Genomic DNA, 22,558 nt, shown 5'->3' on the forward strand with positions numbered 1-22,558 from the left:
ATGGCTCCAAAGAGAATAATTGTCGTGGAAAAAAAAAGACAAGTCAAAATAGGGTCATCTGAAACACCATATGACGATCACAAATTTCAATGCTTGGTACATGAAGAGTTTAGTACTGAATTGAAAAATCATAACACGGTACAAGAATGGACAGTTGAATTATAAGACCATGTAGATTTTTTAGACATCGTACAAAAAATCAATATTAGAGGTTGGGGTGTTTTAGCATATCCTTCAAAACACAACAACCTATACATCATTCGAGATTTTTATATATGCAAATTCCAAACCATATGAAGATTCACCTTTTGTAAGATTATCTTGGGTAAGGGGGTAAGTAGTTGCATTTGACAAAGATATCATTCATACCTACCTTGAAGATAGTTATGTGGTTGGTCCTGAAAGATTAGATCCTTTTGCTAGACAGTTAGCAAGAGGTAACTAGGATTATGATCTGATGGCCACTAACACATGTGATGCTGGGAAAACCTATGAGGTAAGGCGCGATGGAAAGCCCATCCGCTTCAAGAGAGTTGACTTATCCATCCAGTTCAAATTTGGATGGCATTCATTCTCCACAACATTACCCCGAAGAGTCATACTTCATTTGTGACTCTTCACACCGCGCAACTCATATGGTATATCCTTAAAGGGAAATAAGTAGACATTTCCAGAGTGATATCCAACAGAATCTAGGATATCCTGAATTCACAACAAAAACATGCTTTTGCTTTTCTCGTGGCGCTTTAAGGGTTAACACGAATAGTTTTCATTTCATGACCCCCAGGCGTGGTTGTAGTCGAGTCTGGTGTTTACATGTCCGATATGCTCGTCTTGATCTCCTTTGTCATCATATTTTTGCAACTTGGAAGGTTTCTCAAGAGATTTTAGGATCTTGCTATCGAGGATGCACTTCGAGAATGGATTCCTCTTCCTTTAAGGAGTATGTACTTTGATGTCGTGTGTTTCTCCTTTTCGTGAATAGTGGGATGGCACTGGTAGGGATGACGAATCTCCGATAGAGTGTGATTGCCTCATATTCCTTCATAATTGCGTGGATGGGTATGATGTTCTTGACGTCAGATCAACAAAAATTGCTTATGCCTAAACTCCCTGATCGTCATGCGACGCTACTTTGCGTACATAATGGTCCCTAGGAGGAGCATAATGTATATTTTCTTCGATTCAAATTACTCTTTCAATCAAAGAATGTGATTTTTGTTGTTTCACATGGTTATAGTCATTGTTAAGCATATCGGTGGCCTCTTGACTACCTAGATTGACTTGTAAATGTTGGAGGCTTTAAAGCATCTCTTGTCCGAGAATCAACGGTTGTGATGGAGGTTGCTTTAAGGTCTAGTCTTTGAGTGGTTGTTGAAATGATTGGAAAATCAAAAGGAATTGTAATGTGCCTTGGCCGATTGTCAAGGGGCTGGATTTTGTGGGGGGAGGAGCGGAAGGATAAGCCACTGGGACAAGATCATCCTTGATTGTAGGAGGAAGTGGAGTCTCCCTCGTGAGATTGGCAGCATTGATTATTATAGCTACCGCATCGGTATTGTTACATTGAGCGATTGATCGAGTAACTTTCAATGGTGCCATTGTTTCACAAGTTTTATCAATAATTCAAACATAAAAGAGATCTTGTTTGCCTAATTGCAATGAAGAGGCGGCAGTGGTTTCTCGTGGAATTTCACAAAATTAGAAGTAACCCTCCAAAACAAAACAAAAAATCAACTCGCAATCAGATCTTTAAAAAATGGGCATGATATGTGAGCATCTTCCCATCGCTTAAATGAAAAAAAAATGGCATTCATGTGTAGGAAACTACTTAATTTTCCCAACAGAAAAATAAATCAACACTGTTGTTATAAGATGTTAAATTTGGAACATAAAAAGTGTCTGTATTGTCCCTAGTTCTTTTCTCTTACTATTATTTTAACACAACTAAGCCAGAACAATCAACACCACAAGGATTAACAAGAATTCATGCCTATTATTTAGATACCTTGTGTCATACCACATTCGGCAAACTAAACCTTTTATAACATTTGACATTTTGTAACAATTTAAAGTGACCACACAGAGTAGGCTCAAAGTACAAAAGTAAAAAAAATAGATCAAATATAATCCCGAGAACTGCATACAAATATATACACAAATGAATTACAATTTGTGATACATATTTCCATTTACAAAGATTACTTTCATTTCAACACTCAAATTTAGAATCATTTGCACAACCACAGTTCGACATTTTCTAGGGAGTTGAGTGCTTCAATGATGCTCCCCAACTTGATGCGGCCTGCAAAAATACTTGAACCTATCCCTTTTAATCTGGACTTGGAAAGGCATAGCATCATTGTTCTAAGTACAGCAATCATGGTGTTATTCTGAGAAAACAAAATTGAATTGAATTATTTCAATTTATACAGCTTTTTAACAATTAGAAAATTACAATAATGAAAACACTAAAGGACAATTCCGATTATTGATTAATAAGGTCCAACAGCAGGTTTTGACACAAGTATTTTAGGAGCTCTGACTCTAAATAGTCTATATGTGACTTGAGGTCTCTTTAAAATACTTTTGTTTCATTAGTAGTACAAAGTGAATGGTGGACATGTTTTTGCTACCACCGCCGATGGATATTGTTCTACACACAAACCCCTATTTTAGCTAGCAAAAGAGAATTGGGACTAGATGTTTTTTGGTCACAAAACTCCAAGTCATACAACATGAGCAGGAGGGTACACAATTCCTATGCATGTTTTTTGGTCACAAAACTCCAAGTCATACAACATGAGCAGGAGGGTACACATTTCCTATGCCCCGAGAAGGTATTGACTATGTGCTTAGGATTCAGTGGCAATACTCAACCATGTTTTTCACATTCATCAAGAAATCGCTAGTCAAGGAGAAAATTAAATGGTATTATTTTAAATAAAATATAGATAAATATACAAAAAGAAAGAAAAAGAAATTCCAATTTTTAGCATAAATTTTATCATCCGTTTGACGTGCATAGGGGATACTGTCTCTCCATCATCGGGGCTTCAATCCGGAGCTCCATCCCCACTAACTTGCTCCGAACTAGACCTGCCAATGTGCACTTTAATTCTCACCACTCGTGATAGGCTGCTGTAACTCATTTTTATCCTTTGCTCTAGGGTATTTGAAAGAAAACAGTTTTCCTCCAATTCAAAATTGTCTTCCTGTGAGTTAAACAAAACGGCAATAAGATAGGATGTCTTGAGAGAGCGAAAAGGGCAAGTGAACCAAGGAAGAAAGCAAGCATTACTAAACACTTGTGTTTTGAGGTGTCGAGGGATCAACATGATATATATGAGTACTGCCACACATCCGTTAGGTTCAGGTAGGACCATCTCAGTGCTATACAACCATTATTACGACTGCTTTACGACATTTGGAATCTCAAGGCAGGTCATTCAAGTGTCTCGGACAATACATGTGGGTCTGGATCTAATCCTGGACACTGGTTGGAGCAAGTTGGTGGATTTGAGTTCAAGAAAGTTGGTGGGTCTGGGTCAGAGCCCGATTGAGGAAAGAACCCCATACACACATTAGATTTTCTTTTTTTCCTTTTCTACTTGTATATTTGTCTGCATATATTGATTTATTTGTCATAACATTTTCATTTTCTCTATTATATTACAGTTTCTCGATGAATTTGAAAAACAGGAACAGGAACTTTATGCTCCATACAAGTCCAACACACAATCAGATACCAAAATAATTCAGGAATTACTGCAAAGTTCAATAAAAAAATTATAAAGATGTTCAATAGTAGGGAAGGAGAGAGGGAGGGAGAGAGTTGGACCTTTTATTTTAATGAAGGTGCATAAGGAGCAGGGCATGGCGATACACTATGGTCTGGTAGCTGGTTTATGAAATCCGTGATTGCCTGCAAACATGCATGAAGCATTTTCTTTTCTAGCCTTACAAGTTGAGTAGCAACTCGCCTCTTTGGATTCAAACTACCATCTGCCAGCTAAAGCAATGTATAAATTATCAGTGAAAAGTTGATGAATATTAGTCAATTTCAAATTCAAACAAATAGTACCATAGATTCATCTTCAGCCAAGGTTGTAGGGTAGGCAGCCAACCGGGAATTGAAATAATCAGCAAGCTGGTCCAGCACGGCCCGCTCCATACATGGGCTCATCTAGAATGAATAATTAGAATCAACTTTTCACATCACAAGATGTACTCTCGATTTTCTTAGATTAGAGTCATTTTTAACTATTTTTAGAAAAAGAGTAAGGAACTAAAACAAGACTTCATTTATTACAATACTTCATGATCAGATCAGAGCCTCAAGTCAAGAAAGCAAAATATGAAATAGGCAAGTCTGCAGGACATCAACAGGACTTGATTTTACTAATGTGTTGATTTTACGAATATCCGTGACAAAACTAGATTTTGGTCTGTGGCATTCTTAAAATTCCTTGAATTTGGATAAAGAAAGCACAAGAAACAAACTTACAGGACAAACTGGACCTTCAGAGGAGATGACAGATTGCATCTCAGAAGGATCTGAAACATAGCCTAAACGCAGATACGGAATCATATCTAAGACAGATTCCCTTTCCTTCCCAGTATACACCTGCACCAAAGTTAAGCTAAGAAATTAATGAGAAGAATCTCCAAGCAAGGCAACCTTCAATTAAATTAAGGGTTTAGTAATCAATACATTAAAAGTTTGAATTGATAATTTTCCATTTCTTTGAGCAACCATTCTTTTTTCTTGATATTGTGGATCTTCGGTACTCAAAGCCGCCTGAGACAGGTGTATCAGCAAGGTTAAAGTTGGATTGAAACAGCAAAACACTGGATGCAAACAAAGAGAATGTCCAAATTATACCTCAACTATGAGACGATCATTGGAATTGTCATCATCAACAAAACCATAGTTTGTAAGTAACTTTGTGTTAGGCTGTGGGCCACACCTAAAGATGATCAACTACAAATCTTATAATGAAGTTACTAATACAAAAATAACTACATCCTTTTTAAAAAATTATACGCCATCAAACAAAGCAAGCATTATACCACACAACAATTGGGTCCCCGGCTTTATATGGGCGATCAACCACAAGCTCGACAGCACCATCAACCGCAGATAACATCGCCCTGCAATTGCTACAGTAGGCTAACAAAGGAGGTCCCAGGGGAACCAGAGCAAATCTCCGAGCTAAACTAACATTCTGATTTCAAAAAACAGACAATCAAAACCCGCACATTGCTGAAAGAGAGGGCAAGTTGTTGAAAGAGAAGGAAAGTTACATAAATGCATAATATGCATTTTGATCAGGGAATATAATGGTTACAACTATCCAAAGATTATAAGGAAATTAGTGTATAATGCAAACGTAAGGAAAATCCAATGGTAAAATTTTCTATTTAAACTAGATTATCACCACTTAATCCAGCAATCAGTTAATATATTTGGAAACTAGAAAGAATAAATTAGGTCTAGAGCTCATCGACCTGATGTTTAATTGTATCATAAATGATTATGCCATTTCAGATTGAGGTAATTGCCAAATGCGACATGCAAAAAGTAGAGCTGACATTGATTTCATCAATTGGTTAGCCATTATATACTCTGGATTTTTCTTGAGCACAGTCTTATATAGATATGTAACCGATGAGTAAATCTTACCTGTAAATGCACAACACATGACTGAACTGCTGCAAAAGCTTGTTTGAAAATTTCAAATGGAAAAGCCTCGGTGGGAATGTCATATGGGTATTGCTGCATTATACATACAAAGTAAGCACTAAATGACTTATGTAAATATTAAACAAGTATTATACTGGAAAAGTTCAAGCACATGTTTAATTACCTGAAACAAAGAACCAGACATAAACCAGACTAAGTCTAGTTCATTATACTCTTTTCTTATTCCTTCAATCCTTTTAACAATTTCATCCTAAATCACAGCCACCAGAAGTTAGTCTGAATTTATTTGAAAAATATTAAGCATTAAACAACCTAATATTTTAAATATAGTAGTATTATGGATTTAGTGTTCAGCATTAATTAGGAGGGAGAGAGGCAGAAAACCTTTAATGGGCTTCCTTCAAGGTATGCCAGCTCAGATTCTGACCATAGAAGAGGTGATTCCACTGCCAGCTGTCCCCTGCCTCGTTGCCGATCAAGCTCCCTAATGTATGGATACCAGAAAGATTTCTTCCCCTGTTTTTTCTCATACATCAGATATAAGGCCAAGCATGCCAATTCCGAAAACTTGTTTGTGGTCAATAGCTCAGCTGCAATAAGGGCAAAAACAGGATATTTTATTTCAAATTTTAAAATGCTTCAATAAACCTATCATCCATCAATTCTCAATTTTTATCATAACTAAACAACAAGATGACATACTAATCAACTCTCTAAGTAGGAATTGAACAAAAATCACCCTTTGCATTGCCTTACAAATGTATCCTAGGCCAGTTGCTTGCCACATTCATTTCCACGCATATGCATATTGTCACCCCAATTACCAAACATCTTCAATACAATTTCTAATACACTTCTGACACTAAACATGATTAACCACAGGAATGTACTATACTATACCACCTTAGGTAATAATTGAATGAACCACTACACAAGACATAACAGACAGAATCATAAGAACTTCATAATTACCGATAGTCTCGTTTCCCAATACACGCTCGAGAGTGACAACCAACGAACTGGGAATCGAGAATGCAACATCCCCCTTCTGCAAAGCATACAATCAAACTCATTAAACAAGGATTTAGAGTATATACCCGGTCAATGTAAACCATTTTCTATCAGAAAAACATGCAGCAAAACACTTCAAATTGAAAGCATATCCGATCAACTCGTAGTTTATTTCCATTGCGGCGGTTAATATCATTCAATCATTTTCATTTCTTAAGCCATTATCAAATAATGAACACATCAATAAACAAAAAAGAAAACTAAACTGAAAAATGAAAACAACGTGAATGAACCAAACCTGAAGATCTTCGCTAGCAGCAACATAGTGTATAGGCTTAAGACTATCATCAAGCGAAGGTTTATCCTTGAGAACAACCTTACAAGGCGGAAGCCCATTCTTATGCATCCACGTCTTCAAGTCAGTGTCATCCTCTCCGTGCTTCTTGGCGGCAGCGGCGACTAGAGTGTCGGAGTTGGAGGCGGAGCATAAACCTCTCCGGCGGCGGCGGGTGGTGAAGAATGCGGGCAACGCGGGAAGCGGGCGAGTCCAAGAAGAACGATGAATTGGCGAGGATAAGAAGAAGTAGTTGTCGGAAAGTGAGAGACGAGAAAGTTCCATAGGGTTAGGGTTTTGTGGAAATTGGGAAATTATTTGATTGAATTGGGTTTGTGAGGAATTGAAGAATTCAAGAAGAAAGGGGAAGAGTGGAAGTGATGTTGATTTTAGTAGAGAAGAGAAGAGAAAGATAATTTGGTTTTATTTGGGGGCGTGTGTTGTGTGTGTAGTAAAAGGATAAGAAGAGTGAGAGAGAGAAAAATGTTCTGTTTGGGGGTTGGATTGGAGGGAAACAAAAATCTATTGTTGGAAGTAACAGTACTTTCTTTACAAAAAAAAAAAAAAAATGGTATTGATAGTTTCTACTATAGATCACATTTATTTATTTAATACTATAATCTCTAATATATCATCCGTCTATCATTAAACCTCGTCTTCCTTACCCTTTATTTATTAATAGAGTTTCAAATATATATATTAAGCTATCATAAATAGATTTTTTTTTTAAATTACCAGTTTTTTAAAACAAAATTAAAAAAATTAATAATTCAAAAAAAATACCAAAATAATCAGATTTACAAAAGGATGTGTCAGATGAATTGGCGCACCCCCTAAGTATTAAGAGGAGACGCCAATAGCATTGGCGCATGCATTGGGCTCCTCATGATGAGGCGTCAATACTATTGGCGCATGCATTGACTCTCATGAAGAGGATGTGTCAATTCATCTGACGCATACATCCCTTGTATTTTTTATTTTATTTTAATTTTAATTTTGTTTATTTAATAAATAAAAAATAGTAATGGAAAAAAATAAATTTGTTGATGATGAAATAATTGGTTACATTAGACTGATAATAAACTAATGATCGACCCGATTATAACGTCCCCATGTTCCACATTCAGGTGCGTTAGTTTGTCTCTGAGGTCTCCCGCGATTTTCTTGAGGTGTTTGAGGTCTTTGTGTGCTGACCTGATCGAGCGATAGCTGGTGGGAAGGTCCAGCAGAAGTTCCAGCGGTATTTGACAGCTGTGTCATCATTTGTTTCCAATATCCGGAGGGGCTCTAGCCAACGGCGCTTTCGTAATGGAGTTTGGTGTCCATGTCATCGTAGTTAGGTCGTTGGGGTTGGATGGATTGGGGACGGTATAGTTGCCCAAGTTGGGCCATTAACTCGTTTTGGAAACTAAGCAATGGTTCCTGGGGTGTACTATAGTTAAACAATGGTTAGGTGTTATGTTGATGGGATGTTTGAGTGGTCATTGGTGGGGGGCTACGATGAAGTGACCCATATGAATCATCTGGGCTATAGACGGTTGTGGTTGCGGGATTTGATTCTTGGTATTGTATTTGGGTGGGTGGTATGAATGGATTGCGACGTTGGATGGTTGGTTGTTGGGTGGATGACATGAACGGGTTGCGAGGTTGGGTGTTTGGTTGTCGTGTATATGTGGTTGGTTGTTGGGTTTGGGTGGGTTCACATTGGTGTTGGATGGAGAATTGTTGTGGGGCGTACGATGACAAAGCAAGTTGGTGTGGATCCATCAAATACCGCGGCTCAGATACAAATTGTTGAGTTGTTACCAACCTAAACCATGTCATATATTGTTGAGTCGGTCTTGCACCATGGATGACTGGTTCGTTTAAGATGTCTTGTCGTCGATTCCTCCATTGACGACACGTCTATTTTGCAAAGTCTCTCCAGTCAGAATAATCCCATTGTGCATCAACCCTTTTTTGATGTCAATTCCCCAAACACGTGGGAGATTCTGGAATCTGTTGTAGCATGTCGAACTGCAGTTTGACCCAGTCACTCTGGTACATTTCCACCATAGTGAATCGGATAATCGGTGTCTTCGTTGTCCAAAATGCAGCATCGTCATGGTTCACATCATGATCAAGACCCAGATATGGCCTCAAGATAAACTGTAAAACAATAAGAAACGATTAGATGGAAAATAATTTGATAAGTATTTTTATATTAAAATATAGTTGTGTATGAGTATTACATCGTCATGTCCAAAGCGGTCCAATAGATTGTGATAGACTACAATAGCGTGTTTCAGACACATATTGTAGTTCATCCCCCTTACTGACCACCTTGGATAAAAAAAAGTGAAAAATATTATTTACTGTTAATTATAATATAAAATATAATTAACTAAATGGTAAGGTGTTAGACTTGCTTGGTTGCAAACAGGAACACGAATGGGCGCTCGTTTATCCGGGCGAGCGACGACACTCTTGACCAACCCCAAACTTGAAGCAAATACGCACATGAAAAAAAGTACAGGTATTCTTTTTTGCAGTTCTACACATTGCACTATATAGATTGGCCAACACAGATAAACCCCCAACTATATGTGTTTACCTTATTAATGTTGCGTAATAAAGGTAAATACATTATATTTATAGAATTATCTGTACTTTATGGAAACAAAAAATTACCAAATAAAATCATAATATAACACCGAGCTTTTATTATTTTCTCATACTCGGTTGAATCTTCGGACAATATATACTGCCATAATATTGTTTAAGGTATTTTAAATTTATACCTTGCCCCCTTGCTTGACCGGATGTCTCTCCCTCAGTTTCGTCGTCTAACAAATGGGCACCCAATAATTCATTGCAGATAGAGTTGTCTTGGTTAACTCTATCATTCACGGCATTTCCATCTATACGGAGACAACAACATGTACACGTCCTCAAGTGTAATGGTACACTCCCCAATCGGAAGGTGAAATGTGTGGGTCTCAGGTCTCCACCTCTCCAACAAAGCAAGAATGAACTTGTAGTCCACCGAGTACGAAACAATGTCGAGTAGATTTCTAAATCCACATCCTCTAATATATGGTTCTATTATTGGATCGTGGGGTACATATTCATGTACGCGGCATCTAAGACGCTTCGGATCCTAATAACAAAAAAGTAAGAAATGCAATAAGAAGAAGAAATACATAATCAACAAAGACAATTGTATAAGAAGTAAGAAACACATAGATAACAAAGGTATACGACTAAAAAACAAATTAACTCAAAAGAGAGAGATAACATACAAATGTCGAGATATTCTCGAGTGTTCCCTGTGTTTATCGCCCATAGTCAACAAAGACATGATTTGATGTTGTAGACCTTGAGTGTGGTAGAGAAATAGTGTGGCAAAGAAAGATTATAGATCAGTAGTGATGGAGATGATTTTATATTGTTGATATGAAAGGATATTTATAGATGAATGAGTTAGTATGTTTGTAACCTAAGAAGAATGTGATTGGTTGCATGCAACGGCAAAAGTAGACAATGGAATGACAAAATGCAGACTACACATAGCCTTTGTCTTTGTCCTAGGTGCATGCATGTGAAAAATCACATGCAAAGGAAGAGACAATCTTCCTCTTGGTGCCTGCATGTGATTCTTCACATGCAAGGAAGAGGTGCCCTCCTCTTAGTGCCTTAGTGTAGGGAATGGGAAGGGGCGCCCTTCCCAGTGGCGCCTTAGTGCATTTGAAGTGAAGGGGCGCCATTCCTCTTGGCGCCTAAGTTGCTTTATGGCGCCTAGGGAATGAGCGTCTGTTAGGAATATTAGGGCTCAGAGATTTCTTGCTTCAGAGATTCCTGAATTCCCTTGGCGCATGTGTGTTCTTGTCATTCTTGTCATTGCATGTGGATTCTTTTCACTGTATGCATGGTCAAGTCTATACAGACAAACCAAGTGATCAATGTGTTTAATGTGCAACGCTATTTATGCTGTGCAGATGAACAACTTGGCAATGCATTCAATTCCAATAAAGAAACTTATATTTTTAATATTTAAACAAAATGTCTTCCACACAACATTACATGATTAATGCACATGTCGAAGGTGAAATATTTGATCATCAGTTGTTTGGTTTTTATTTTCGTAACACAGAGGTAACTCGGTTTACAATAAACCGACGATCAAATTTTTCACATCTGAAACAAAGAATAGAAAAGAAATTGTAGTGCATTAATGTGGGTCAAATCATCTATAAAAATCCGGGTTGGTTTGTAGAAAACTAGGTAAAATTTTATCAAAAGAAGATTTGAGATGATGACGATGTTCAGCATATGTTTGTCAGTCATGAACAATCCGGTTAAAACGATATAGAGTTGTATATATTACCATATCAACAACAGGTGTCTCATTTCATTGATCAGTCACAAGTGTTTTGTGAGACTGATGACGAACAAGCTGAGGTGAATGTTCCAGATGACGAAGAAGAAGAAGTCGAGATCATGGTTGATTCAATGGTGAACACTGATGAGGAGGAGGAGCTAATACCAGCAAGTCATGTATACTGTCCACCCCAACACATGACAAGGTTGAATTTGGGTTCAGATGAACCTTCATCAAATGTATGGTACAATCCTTACATGCAAATACAAGGATCTTTGAAACAAGGAGACACATTTCTCACAAAAGAGGAATGTGTAAAAGCCATTAAGAAATTCCACATGCAACTATCAGTTGATTTTAGAGTTGACAGAACTGACGCATCGAGGTATAAAGTTTATTGTCTGAATGAGCACTGTCTTTTTAGGTTGTCAGCTTCGTACCGGAAGAGGAACGAGTCTTGGGAGATTGGATTAATGGGTCCAGATCATACATGCGTGCTAACAAACCCAATGCAAGATCATCTTAAATTAAGCTCTCAACTAATATATGATGAAATATTATTTATCATTGGCGACAATCCGTCGCTAAAGGTGAGTACAATAATCTCGCATATTAGGGCAGAGTACGAGTACATTCCATCATATAGGAAGGAATGGATAGTTAGGACAAAGGTTGTTGAAAAAGTGTTTGGCAATTGGGAGGAGTCTTACAAACAACTTCAAAAATACTTGTTGGCTCTAAAACAATATGCTCCCGGGACTATTGTCAAGTTGGAAACATTGCCCGCGTATACACTAGACGATATGTGTGTTGTTGGAAATGGAATATTTCACCGTCTCTTCTGGGCGTATTAACCATGCATCATAGGTTTTTCTTTCTGTAAACCAATTATACAAATTGATGGTACATGGTTGTACGTAAAATACAAAGGAACGTTATTGATGGCAGTGGCACAAGATGGGAACAACAACATTTTTCCAATCGCCTCTTCCCTAGTTGAAGGGGAGACTGCTGAGGGATGGAGTTTTTTCCTAAGAAATCTCCGATTACACGTTGCACCTCAGCCTAACTTATGTTTGATCTCCGACAGACACCCTTCAATCATCAGTGCATATAATAAGATTGATAACGGATGGAAAAATCCTCCTTCGACGCATGTGTTATGTATTAGACATATTGCTCAGAATTTCATGCGGGAAATCAAAGATAAGACGTTGCGGAAGAAGGTTGTCAATGCAGGTTACACATTATCAGAACCTTCTTTAAAACACAATCGCGAGGAAATAAGATTGTCAAACAAAGATGCAGTACGATGGATCGATAGTATTCCATTGGAGAAGTGGACTAGGGCATACGACAATGGTCAATGTTGGGCCCACATGACAACAAATCTTGTGGAACCTATAAACTCTGTCTTCAAAGGCATTTGTAACCTACCTATAACCGCTTTGGTGCAGGCAACATATTTCATACTAGGGGCGTTGTTTGAAACCAGACGCTCAAAATGGAGTTTAGTGTTGCAGTCTAGACATTTGTTCAATGATGCTTCAATGAAATTCATCAGACATGAAGCTACCAAAGCAAACACATATGTGGTTACGGTCTTTGACCATACTAAAGGTTGGTATAGTGTTGCCGAGTCCATGGATCACAATAAGGGCATGCCGATGGGACAATACAGAGTCGAACTAGATAGAGGTTGGTGCGACTGCGGAAAGTTTCAAGCCTTTTGTACCCCCTGCTCCCATGTAATTGCGACATGCTCAAAGGTTCGAAGAGATCCATCATACTTGCCATCTAAAGTTTACAAAGTCGTCAGCCTTTCAAATGTTTATAAAATTAGTTTTTCCATAGTGGCAAAAGAGAATTATTGGCCAGAATATCAAGAGGACGACATCTGGCACAACGAAGTTATGCGAAGGAAGAAAAATGGTCACCCAAACAGCACCCGAATTCGAACCGAAATGGATACGGCGAATAAAATGGTTAGACTATGTAGTTCATGCCGCCAGTCAGGTCACAATCGTAATAACTGTCCTAGTGTTGGAACGAGCACAACCAGATAAATTCACATGTACCTCTATTGCAATATATGAAAAACTAAATTTATTTCATATTAGACGTTTGTGACGAAAGTACCATTACATAAACAGTAACACAAATAATTATAACAAATACAATACAAGAACTATGTGATTACAACCATCAAAACAATTTTGAATATGTAATGCATCATCCTACGAGTGTCTTGGTCGGTCTTAATATTCACCCATTCGCGCACTTCTCCATTTTGGTTGAACGTGGACATAAGCCATTGTATTCTTCTAATCCTTTCACCCTCTCAAATTTCTCCCTCTAACCAACTGTACAACGTCCAATTAAGACGTTCAAACATATCTGTGTTCCAAAGTCGAATTTGTACCGGAGCCGCAACGGCGGCAAATATTACATCAGTATTTCATTTTTGAATGTATGCAGACATTGTTAAAACAGAAAAACTTGAAAGTGATGGTGGTTGAACTAGAGAAATTATGGTATTAGGAGATGATTTTGAGTGAAAAATATTGGATCCAAGACGTGGTATTTATGGAGACTGAACATCAAATGTACATGACACGCAGGCGCCAGAGGGATTTGCGTCCACGTGACAGAACATCCAGGCGCCAGAGGAATTGGCGCCCACATTGCCCATTGCACCTAGGCGCCAGGAGTATTGGCGCCTCCTCATGAGGACCAATGCATGCACCAATAGCATTGGCGTATCCTCAGGAGGAGCCCAATGCATGCGCCAATGCTATTGGCGTCTCCTCTTAATGCTTAGGGGGTGCGCCAATTCATCTGGCGCATCCTCTTGTAAACTTGGTTTTTTTGGTATTTTTTTTGAATTATTTGTTATTTTCGATTTAAAAAAAAAACTGGTTATTTTAAAAAAAAATCCATCATAAATGAATATACCTCATCTTCCATACCCTTTATTCATTACTAGAGTTTCAAATATAAGTAGGAGTCTCACATCAATAATATATGACTGAGTTAAATAAGTTTTATTGTTAAATTATAAAAATTAATTAATTAGAAGTTTATAGTTTTTATCAATGATTTTCTTGTCTTTAGAGCAACTTTTGATGAGGAATAAACTTTGTCTTTCAATTAAGAGTTTTTTTAACTACTTTAAATAATGTTAACTATGGTGTGTGATGATTTTGAACTATTAAACTAAGAAATACCTTAAAAATAAAATATAAGATATAAAATGTGTAAAATATGTTGATTGATTTGATGTGTTAAATAACTTCTAAGTCGTGTTATTTATAAAATAAAGTATGCGTGTGATCATATATTGGTGACCTACATAAAATGTTGTTTCATTCAATTATTTATACGGGTAATGTGTGAGTGTTCTCTCTACTTTGGAATATGTGGTGCTCCGTGTTCGACTTACTGAACATTTGTTTATATGTGTGTTTTGTTTAATTAATTCTTATGTGTATAAATTTCCCAAATTGCAGTTCCATAATCTTCACCTTCTTCAATTAGTGACACTAATAACACAAAACATGGTCTTAATGAACAATTTTTCAGTCCTACTATGTTTTGACAAAGTGTAGGGACTTGGTCACTATGCTTTGAGCAAGATTTAGTTTACTCATGTTCGATTGTTTTCATACTCACGTGACTTTTCCTTAGTTTGGGCATTCAGATATCTATTTATCATCAAAGGAATGAACATGAATTTTAAAGTGTGTTTGTGATCCAAAACTTAAGTGATTTTATTTTATTAGGATTATATTGTAAAATAATGTGTAGCTTTTTTAATGCTAAAATATGTACACACACTCACAAAAATTGTTTTCCAACTCCACCCTTTCAAAAACTCTTAAGAAAAATTATTTGGAGAAGCCAAAACACTGTATAACTTAGCATATTAGATTATGGTTTATATATAATCGATTATGAAGTGTCTTTCGCCTTATAATTGATTATGATTTTTTGTATAATTGATTATGAGGTGTGTTTTGTTAAGTAGTCTATTATTGAGTATGCATGATTTGATTATGGTACTAATTTGAGCAATTTTTTTCTAAAATTCCTTTGCATAATCGATTGTATTCTTTCCATGATCGGTTATGAACCGGTTTTGATATTTTTCTATTGTTTTTTTTAAATCTTTATGGTTGATCTACTATGTAAAGGCATTTGGTGCTCATTTGAAAATACATCAACAATCTGAAAACCTTTCAAAAGTATTATCTTATTCTCTCACTCTATTTTAATTTTCTTACACTTTAGATATATATGTTGTTGTTTAGATTGAAATCAATATATAAACTATTGTGTAATTGCTATTGTTATTATTATATTATTGTGTATTTGTCAAAAAGTACATGTGTACATGTTCCCCTTGCAAGGGAAGATATACTCAATGACCTTAGTAGGTTTAGAACACGATATGATGGTTAGTACTTGCACACTGTTGCGAGAAGCCTTGTACGGTGGTGTTTTGATATAGTTTATGAGACATGCTCACATGAGGTGAGAGGATTTGTCGATGATCATTGATGCTTGATAACAAGTGTATGGTTATGTAAGAAATTGGCGAGCATTATGCTCTTTAGAGTGTAAAGAATCACGTCCCTCATGCGAGACTTCGTTGTCGAGTCCCTCAGATAAGACTTTATAGTCGAGTCCCTCATGCAAAACTTTATAATTGAGTCCCTCATGCGAGACTTTATATAAAGTCTGGCCGATGAGACTCCAAATATCTTAAGATAAGTGTTAAGATAAGCATGTTTGTTCAAACTCTCAGTCTTTCAGGTGGGATTATATGTTGAGCCTGTTTGATGAGAGTCTAAGTTCTTCAGGTGAGGCTTTGGACCTCTCGTGAGAGAGACTTCCATTAAGCTATCAAGTAAGACTCTATAGTCGAGTCTCTTAGGTGAGATATCGGTCGCGCCTCTTAGGCGTGATTTCTGAGTCAGATCCTGCCCCGGGAAACACTAAGTCTTTTAGGGCGAGAGTTTAGTTAGTTTATGGAGTCTAAGTCCCTTAGGCAAAGTTACATGTAGCCCCACAAATGAGATTATAAGTCCCTTATGTGAGGTGTCAGATGACCTGGGATCTTAGTCTCTCAAGAGAAGTTATGTGCAACTCGACTGAGAAGATAATACGTACCTCAGACGAGGTATTGACCCTTTTGGGAAGGACTTCTATTAAGCCCTCAAACAAGACTTAATAATAAGCCTCTTAGGTAAGAATTTAGTCACACCTCTTGGGAAAGATTTATAAGTCTTTATCCTGCCCAAGGAAACTCTAAGTCCCTCAGGCGAGGAATTTAATTAAGTCTCTTAGATGGGACACTTAGTCCCTCAGGCGATACGTTTAGATGAGCCTGTTTGATGGGACACTAGGTCATTCAAGAGAGGTTATATGTTGAACATGTCTGATGAGACTCTAAGTCCCACATGTGAGGCGTTTAGGTGAGCCTATTTGATGGGACTTTAGGTCTTTTATGTGAAGTTATATGTTAAGCCTATTTGATGAGACTATAAGTTCCTCAAACGAGGGGTTGAACCTCTCAAGTGAGACTTCTATCAAGCCCTCACACAAGACTTAACATAAGTCTCTTAGGCTAGACTTTAGTCGCGTCCCTTAGAGGAGACTTGTAGGTTGGATCCCCCTTTGGGAGTAATTCCTCAAAGTATTGCTTGGGTGAATTCTTTGTGTCACTCGTGTTATTCATATTATTTGGAATTGGATGAGTAACCTAATAAGTCGTCAATGATTCTCCTATGACGGTTTAACAATGTATTCACCTCGTAGGGCGGAAGGATCTTCTGGTGGAAGTCCAACATTTGTATTACCTAGAAAGGCGGCATAATTGTGTTACCTGGAAAATCGGAAAAGATCTTCCTATGAAAGTCCATCGCATTCGTATTGCCTTAAGAGGTAGCAAGGACCTTCTCGTAGAAGTTCAACATATTTATATTGTCTTACGAGGCAACAGGGATATTCCTTTGGAAGCCTAACATATATCACATTGCATTAATGGGTAGCAAGGATCTTCCCGTGGAAGTTCATCATATTTATATTGCCTTAAGTGGAGACAAAGATCTTCATGTGGAAGTCCAATAGATGCATCAAGGTTCCACCAATTCTTTTTAGCATGAGACCCTGTAAAAACTAAAGCAAAACAAAGAGGTGCGCCTCGTCGAAAACTATAGGGTAGAGAGTGTCGCCCCATTATTCAAGCAGACTTAAAGAGTTCTTAAATAAATTACACACGAAAGAGACATTAACTTGTCTTATCCAACAATCAAAATGATTAACTAAAACATAAATTTGTGTATGTCCTGCTTTCTGGTCTTGTCGGCGATTTCTCCAAATGAATCCTTACTTTAAGGATTTGTTTCCTCGAGTCGTATTTTGGTACTCATCCAACAATTCAATACATTTCGCCTCTTTGTGAGCGTCGTCTTTCTTTTTGGAACACACTTCTCTAAAGCACCTCACAAGTAGCAATCATTATGATTTTCTTGTTCCCTAAATAAGTATGGCGGCCGAGTCCGCTTATCTGTTAGCTCGCCATATTATAATAAACAATAAGTGAGTTTAGTTATACCCCAATCATTGAGGCTTCCCGATGATAAACATGTATCATGCATAAGACAAACACAATAATAAATTAAGGAGAAGACTTTTATGATTATGCGGATAAAAATATGTCATTTACTTATAACGTATTTGAAGTAAATATTAATGCATATATTAAAATAATTATACCGTGTCATATACTTACCTTAATATGATGTAATATAAGGTCTCACTAATGACTTATCATGAACCCTAATTTTTAAATAATTAATATTATGTAACATAAACATTGTAGACTTACCTCCTCTTCCTTGGTTCTTACAAGCTGGATCTTTTCACCAAATTTGAGAGTTTTTTAAAAATAAATAGATACAAATTCTCAATCTGAATATCGAGTGTGGGAATATAAAATTTACTATATAAAACAAGAGATGTTTCACTTTAAAGATTTCTAAGACCTATGTGCTTGAGGTAATGACATGTGAGTGTGTTGAATAAACTCTAGAGTTAATGGCATAGTGTGTTAAATAAATCTAAGAGCATCTCCAACCGTGAACCCATTTTTGAGTTCTTTGTGGGATCTATTAAGCCACGTCAGCTTGAAGCAACTCAACTACTTTTTCATTCCAATGGTGCAACTCTGAAGAACTCAGATTGGATCTCACAACTTTATTTTACATATTAATATTTTATTCATATTAAATTTTATATTAATTAAAATAATAATTTTAGTGTTTTAAATTAAATTTGATATAAAAAAAAATTAAACTTATAATTTAAAATGATAATTAAAATTAATCTCAAATACATGATATATAATTAAAAACAATAAAAATAAATAACATCACATAATTAACCAAACTTAAATTTCATCATCTTCATGTCCAAAACGTTCCCAAATATATTCGACCAGATCTCCTTGAAGTTTACGATGAACTTGTTTTTCTTGAATACTTGCTCTTCTTTGTAGTCTTGTTGCAAGATTCGGATGAGGATCACTAAATGTTTCAGTTGTTGAGTTATTAATATCCACATTATCATAAGAGTAATCAAAATTACCTCCATATGTATGTCGTTCGTCTTCCACAATCATGTTGTGCAATATGATGTAGGCATATATGGTATGCTTGAGAGTGTCCATGTGCCAGGCACGCGCTGGGCCACGTATAATTGCAAATCGAGATTGAAGCACTCCAAATGCTCGCTCCACATCTTTTCTAGCCGATTCTTGATGTTGAGCAAATAATTTTTTCTTTTCTCCCTGTGGCATTGAAATAGTCTTGACAAATGTAGCCCACTCGGGATATATACCATCTGCTAAATAATACCCCATATTATATGGTGTCCCATTGATTGTATATTGCACATTGGGAGCACGTCCTTCCAAAATATCATTAAACACGTTGGATTGGTTTAGCACATTAATGTCATTGTTTGAACCTGCAATACCAAAAAAAACATGTCAAATCCATAAGTCTTGTGATGTCACTGCTTCAAGCATGATTGTGGGTTTACCATGATCACCTCGACAAAATTGTCCTTTCCATGCAACTGGACAATTTTTCCATACCCAATGCATACAATCGATGGAACCCAACATACCTGGAAAGCCACGTGACTCTCCCATTTGTAAAAGATGTTCAACATCAGTGTTGTTAGGCTTTCTCAAATACTCAGCGCCAAATACAACATTGACACCCTTAACAAATCTTTCTAAGCACTCAATTGAAGTGCTTCCACCGATTCAAACATATTCGTCTACAAGGTCAGTAGGAGACCCATACGCCAGCATACGAATAGAAGATGTACATTTCTGCAATGGTGAAAGACCCATTTTACCAGTTGCATCGACCCTCATTTGGAAATATTCATCATGATTTCCAAGGGAATCTACAATTTGAAGAAATACATGCCTATGCATTCTGAACCTTCTTCGGAATTGAACATCTGTGTATACTGGGTTTTCCGAGAAGTAGTCATTGAATAATCGATTGTGCCCTTCTTCACGACCTCGATCTACCGTTGTTCTTCTCTTTGGCCTAGAGGAACTTCCAGATCGACGTTCATTCTGAAGTTGTTGTTCTTCATCACTATCGTCCATAAATTCTTCTTCAACCAACTCCCAAAATTCTTGATCGTAATTATCTGAATTGTCTGAATCCATTTAGTGAGTAAAGAATGAGAGAAAAATGAGAAGAATAAGATGAGAATGAGAGAACAGTGACATAAGTGGTAGTATATATAATGGTTTGAATAACGGCTAGTTTAAATTAAAGTGGTAGTTTGAATAACGACTAGTTTAAATTAAAGTGGTAGTTTGAATAATGACTAGTTTAAATTAAAGTGGTACTAATGACCATTTTACATAGGTGTTGATAAATTAAAGTGGTACTAATGACCATTTTACATAAGTGATACTAACTACGTTCCATATTTTTTTCTTCATCTTATTACAATATTTTTCATGAATATCTCGTTGACTATCGTTCATAGTAGAAGTGTCTTTCATCATCATTTGCACTACCCTTAATTCTAGCTCGTCCTCCTTAGCTTGCGCAAGTCTGTCCATTGTTATTGCTCTTTTATTCTTTGCATCTTGCGTTGCATTTGGAATTTTTGATGCCTTACCCTTCTTTTTTGCTGCTTTTTGTCCCATTGGACGCTCCATTGGTGATGATGAGTTAAACTCATAACTTGAAGTTGTATTTGGGTTCTCCAATGATGCCCCACTAGCATAAGTCTTTGTTATTTTTGCATAACTTCCAATTGATTCTTCGACGATGCGCCATTTAGCTTCATCTTTTAACAATCACCATGCATACTCAAGATTGAATGTTGTACCTTGATCCTGAGCAAAAATAGCATGTGCATCTGACATGACATCGGTCTCGGATGTCCCACTTTTCTTTCCTTTAAGAGCAATTTTGTAACACCCAACAAATTTTTGAACCATGCCATTTATTCTATGCCATCGACATTTTAACTGTCCCCCTAACTTTTCCCGCAATTGCCCATGATATTGGTTATAACTAGCAGCAATTCTTAACCAAAAACTCTTAGCCTTTTGATCAACTCCCACAATTGGATCCTTTGAAACATTGAGCCATGATTGGATAAGTAGTATATCCTCTTCCCTTGTAAATTGCTCTCGAGATCTTTTTTTAACGACAACCCTTTCTTCTTTTTCAGTACCAACTTGAGTAGAAAATGGTGAGACTTGAGTAGAAAATGGTGGAACTTGAGTAGAGAATTCCATTTGGCCTAAACAATTGTAATTTGAGAATTTTGAGGATTAAGATTTTGATAATTTTGCATGTAATTGAAAAAAGCTTGTTGATAATGAAAGTGATTAGGATCCATTTGGCCTAAACAATTGTAATTTGAAGTAAAAAGATGAAATTTTGAGTTAAATATTTTGTAAAAAAAATGCTAATGAGAAAAAATTGTTGAAAAAAAAATTAAAAGTATAGGAATAAAATGATGAAATTGTAAGAGAGAAATTTCAAATTAAAGAGAAAATAAAAGTGAGAGAAATTTGTGTTGGTAAATTTTTGGAAACCAAAATTATATTTATAATAAAAAATAAGTTAAAAAAAATAAGTTAAAAAAAATAAATAGTCGTTGAACGGCTAGTTTCTAAATTAAAAAATAGAAAGAAAAAAAGAAAGGTTACCGTTGCATGCTAAAGCAATAACATTGCCATGTTGGCGAACTCCAACCATTCATCCCTGAAAGAACTGCCCTCATTGTTGTTCCACTCTGGAGAACTGGGTTGAAAAACTACAGCTGGAGATACTCTAACACCTTACTGGTACACATATTTGAAAAAGAATAGTAAGCGCACATGTCATTAGTAGTATCCACTTTCGTGTAACACTACATGCTACGCCTAGTCACTTGGATGCGACTTGCTACATGAAATTGTTTCTCTCGTATCAACACATCAAGTGATATCTCAGTACACTATTCAACATACATGATACTGATATTATTTACAAAGTCTAAAGCTACTATCTTAATAGTCCTTTCTTTCATTCTCAAGGAAACCTCTATCCTTCCTAAAGATAATAAAGAACCAATATCCTAAAACAAACATATGATAAACCGAAGCTACATAGATGTTTTCATATCCCAAAAATTTATATTGCCATCACAGAAATCGTGAAGTTTTGCAAACCGATTCCCTCATGTAGGGAAAAGCAACTTTGACTCTCGGCGGTACCATCGGTATCTGCTTCACCCGGCATATCCTCATGCCAGAGGCTTATGGGAGTAAGGGTGGCAATTGGATCCATTAAGACAAAATTCATCCAATTCATCCACCAAAAAATTCATCCAATTCATTCACTACATAAAAACTAATTTAATGGGATTGAATTAAATCCATTCATTTATAAGTATGAATTGATCCAATCCATCCAACACATTTTAATAATCCAATGGGTTTTTTTATCTAATTTAAAAAAAAATGAATTTTTTCAAATATTAAAAAATTATTTTTTTAAAATAAAAAAATCATTTTTTTTCGGAAAAAAACATTTTTTTTAATTACAAA

The 22,558-nt window shown here is 36.4% G+C and overlaps 3 protein-coding genes across 4 annotated transcripts; all 3 read right to left on the minus strand.

Moving 5' to 3' along the window:
- Positions 1 to 1,976: 1,976 nt before the first annotated feature.
- Positions 1,977 to 7,598, minus strand: LOC127124036 (ribulose-1,5 bisphosphate carboxylase/oxygenase large subunit N-methyltransferase, chloroplastic). Of its 2 annotated transcripts, none has more exons than XM_051054129.1 (12): positions 7,017 to 7,598; positions 6,680 to 6,755; positions 6,092 to 6,297; positions 5,871 to 5,957; positions 5,687 to 5,779; positions 5,074 to 5,228; positions 4,886 to 4,970; positions 4,715 to 4,801; positions 4,508 to 4,627; positions 4,085 to 4,186; positions 3,842 to 4,012; positions 1,977 to 2,393 (listed from the first exon to the last, which is right to left on the minus strand). In XM_051054129.1, exons 1-11 carry the CDS (start codon positions 7,335 to 7,337, stop codon positions 3,845 to 3,847), a joined length of 1,500 nt encoding a protein of 499 aa, XP_050910086.1. In that variant the 5' UTR covers positions 7,338 to 7,598; the 3' UTR covers positions 1,977 to 2,393; positions 3,842 to 3,844. The 2 variants fall into 2 exon arrangements, with proteins under 2 accessions (XP_050910086.1, XP_050910087.1); XM_051054130.1 differs by lacking the exon at positions 1,977 to 2,393 and adding an exon at positions 2,408 to 3,215.
- Positions 7,599 to 18,865: 11,267 nt separating this feature from the next.
- On the minus strand, positions 18,866 to 20,167 carry LOC127096941 (uncharacterized). Its single transcript, XM_051035470.1, has 3 exons — positions 19,798 to 20,167; positions 19,606 to 19,716; positions 18,866 to 19,443 (listed from the first exon to the last, which is right to left on the minus strand). Exons 1-3 carry the CDS (start codon positions 20,165 to 20,167, stop codon positions 18,866 to 18,868), a joined length of 1,059 nt encoding a protein of 352 aa, XP_050891427.1.
- Positions 20,168 to 20,383: 216 nt separating this feature from the next.
- LOC127096951 (glutathione S-transferase T3-like) lies at positions 20,384 to 21,259 on the minus strand. Its single transcript, XM_051035477.1, has 2 exons — positions 20,845 to 21,259; positions 20,384 to 20,802 (listed from the first exon to the last, which is right to left on the minus strand). Exons 1-2 carry the CDS (start codon positions 21,257 to 21,259, stop codon positions 20,384 to 20,386), a joined length of 834 nt encoding a protein of 277 aa, XP_050891434.1.
- Between the last annotated feature and the right edge of the window lie 1,299 nt (positions 21,260 to 22,558).

The sequence above is a fragment of the Lathyrus oleraceus genome, chromosome 1, assembly GCF_024323335.1.
Source record: "Lathyrus oleraceus cultivar Zhongwan6 chromosome 1, CAAS_Psat_ZW6_1.0, whole genome shotgun sequence".
Classification (NCBI taxonomy): Eukaryota; Viridiplantae; Streptophyta; class Magnoliopsida; order Fabales; family Fabaceae; genus Lathyrus; species Lathyrus oleraceus.

Coding starts and splice junctions, on each gene's coding strand:
- LOC127124036 (XM_051054129.1), bottom strand. CDS start 7,337: ATGGAACTTTCTCGTCTCTCACTTTCCGACAACTACTTCTTCTTATCC. Junction 6,298..6,679: donor ATTGGGAAACGAGACTATCG/GTAATTATGAAG, acceptor CCCTTATTGCAG/CTGAGCTATTGACCACAAAC. Junction 4,802..4,885: donor ATGATCGTCTCATAGTTGAG/GTATAATTTGGA, acceptor CACCTGTCTCAG/GCGGCTTTGAGTACCGAAGA.
- LOC127096941 (XM_051035470.1), bottom strand. CDS start 20,167: ATGGATTCAGACAATTCAGATAATTACGATCAAGAATTTTGGGAGTTG. Junction 19,717..19,797: donor GAAATGTACATCTTCTATTC/GTATGCTGGCGT, acceptor TTGAGTGCTTAG/AAAGATTTGTTAAGGGTGTC. Junction 19,444..19,605: donor AGAGTCACGTGGCTTTCCAG/GTATGTTGGGTT, acceptor TTGGTATTGCAG/GTTCAAACAATGACATTAAT.
- LOC127096951 (XM_051035477.1), bottom strand. CDS start 21,259: ATGGAATTCTCTACTCAAGTTCCACCATTTTCTACTCAAGTCTCACCA. Junction 20,803..20,844: donor TATTTTTGCTCAGGATCAAG/GTACAACATTCA, acceptor GATTGTTAAAAG/ATGAAGCTAAATGGCGCATC.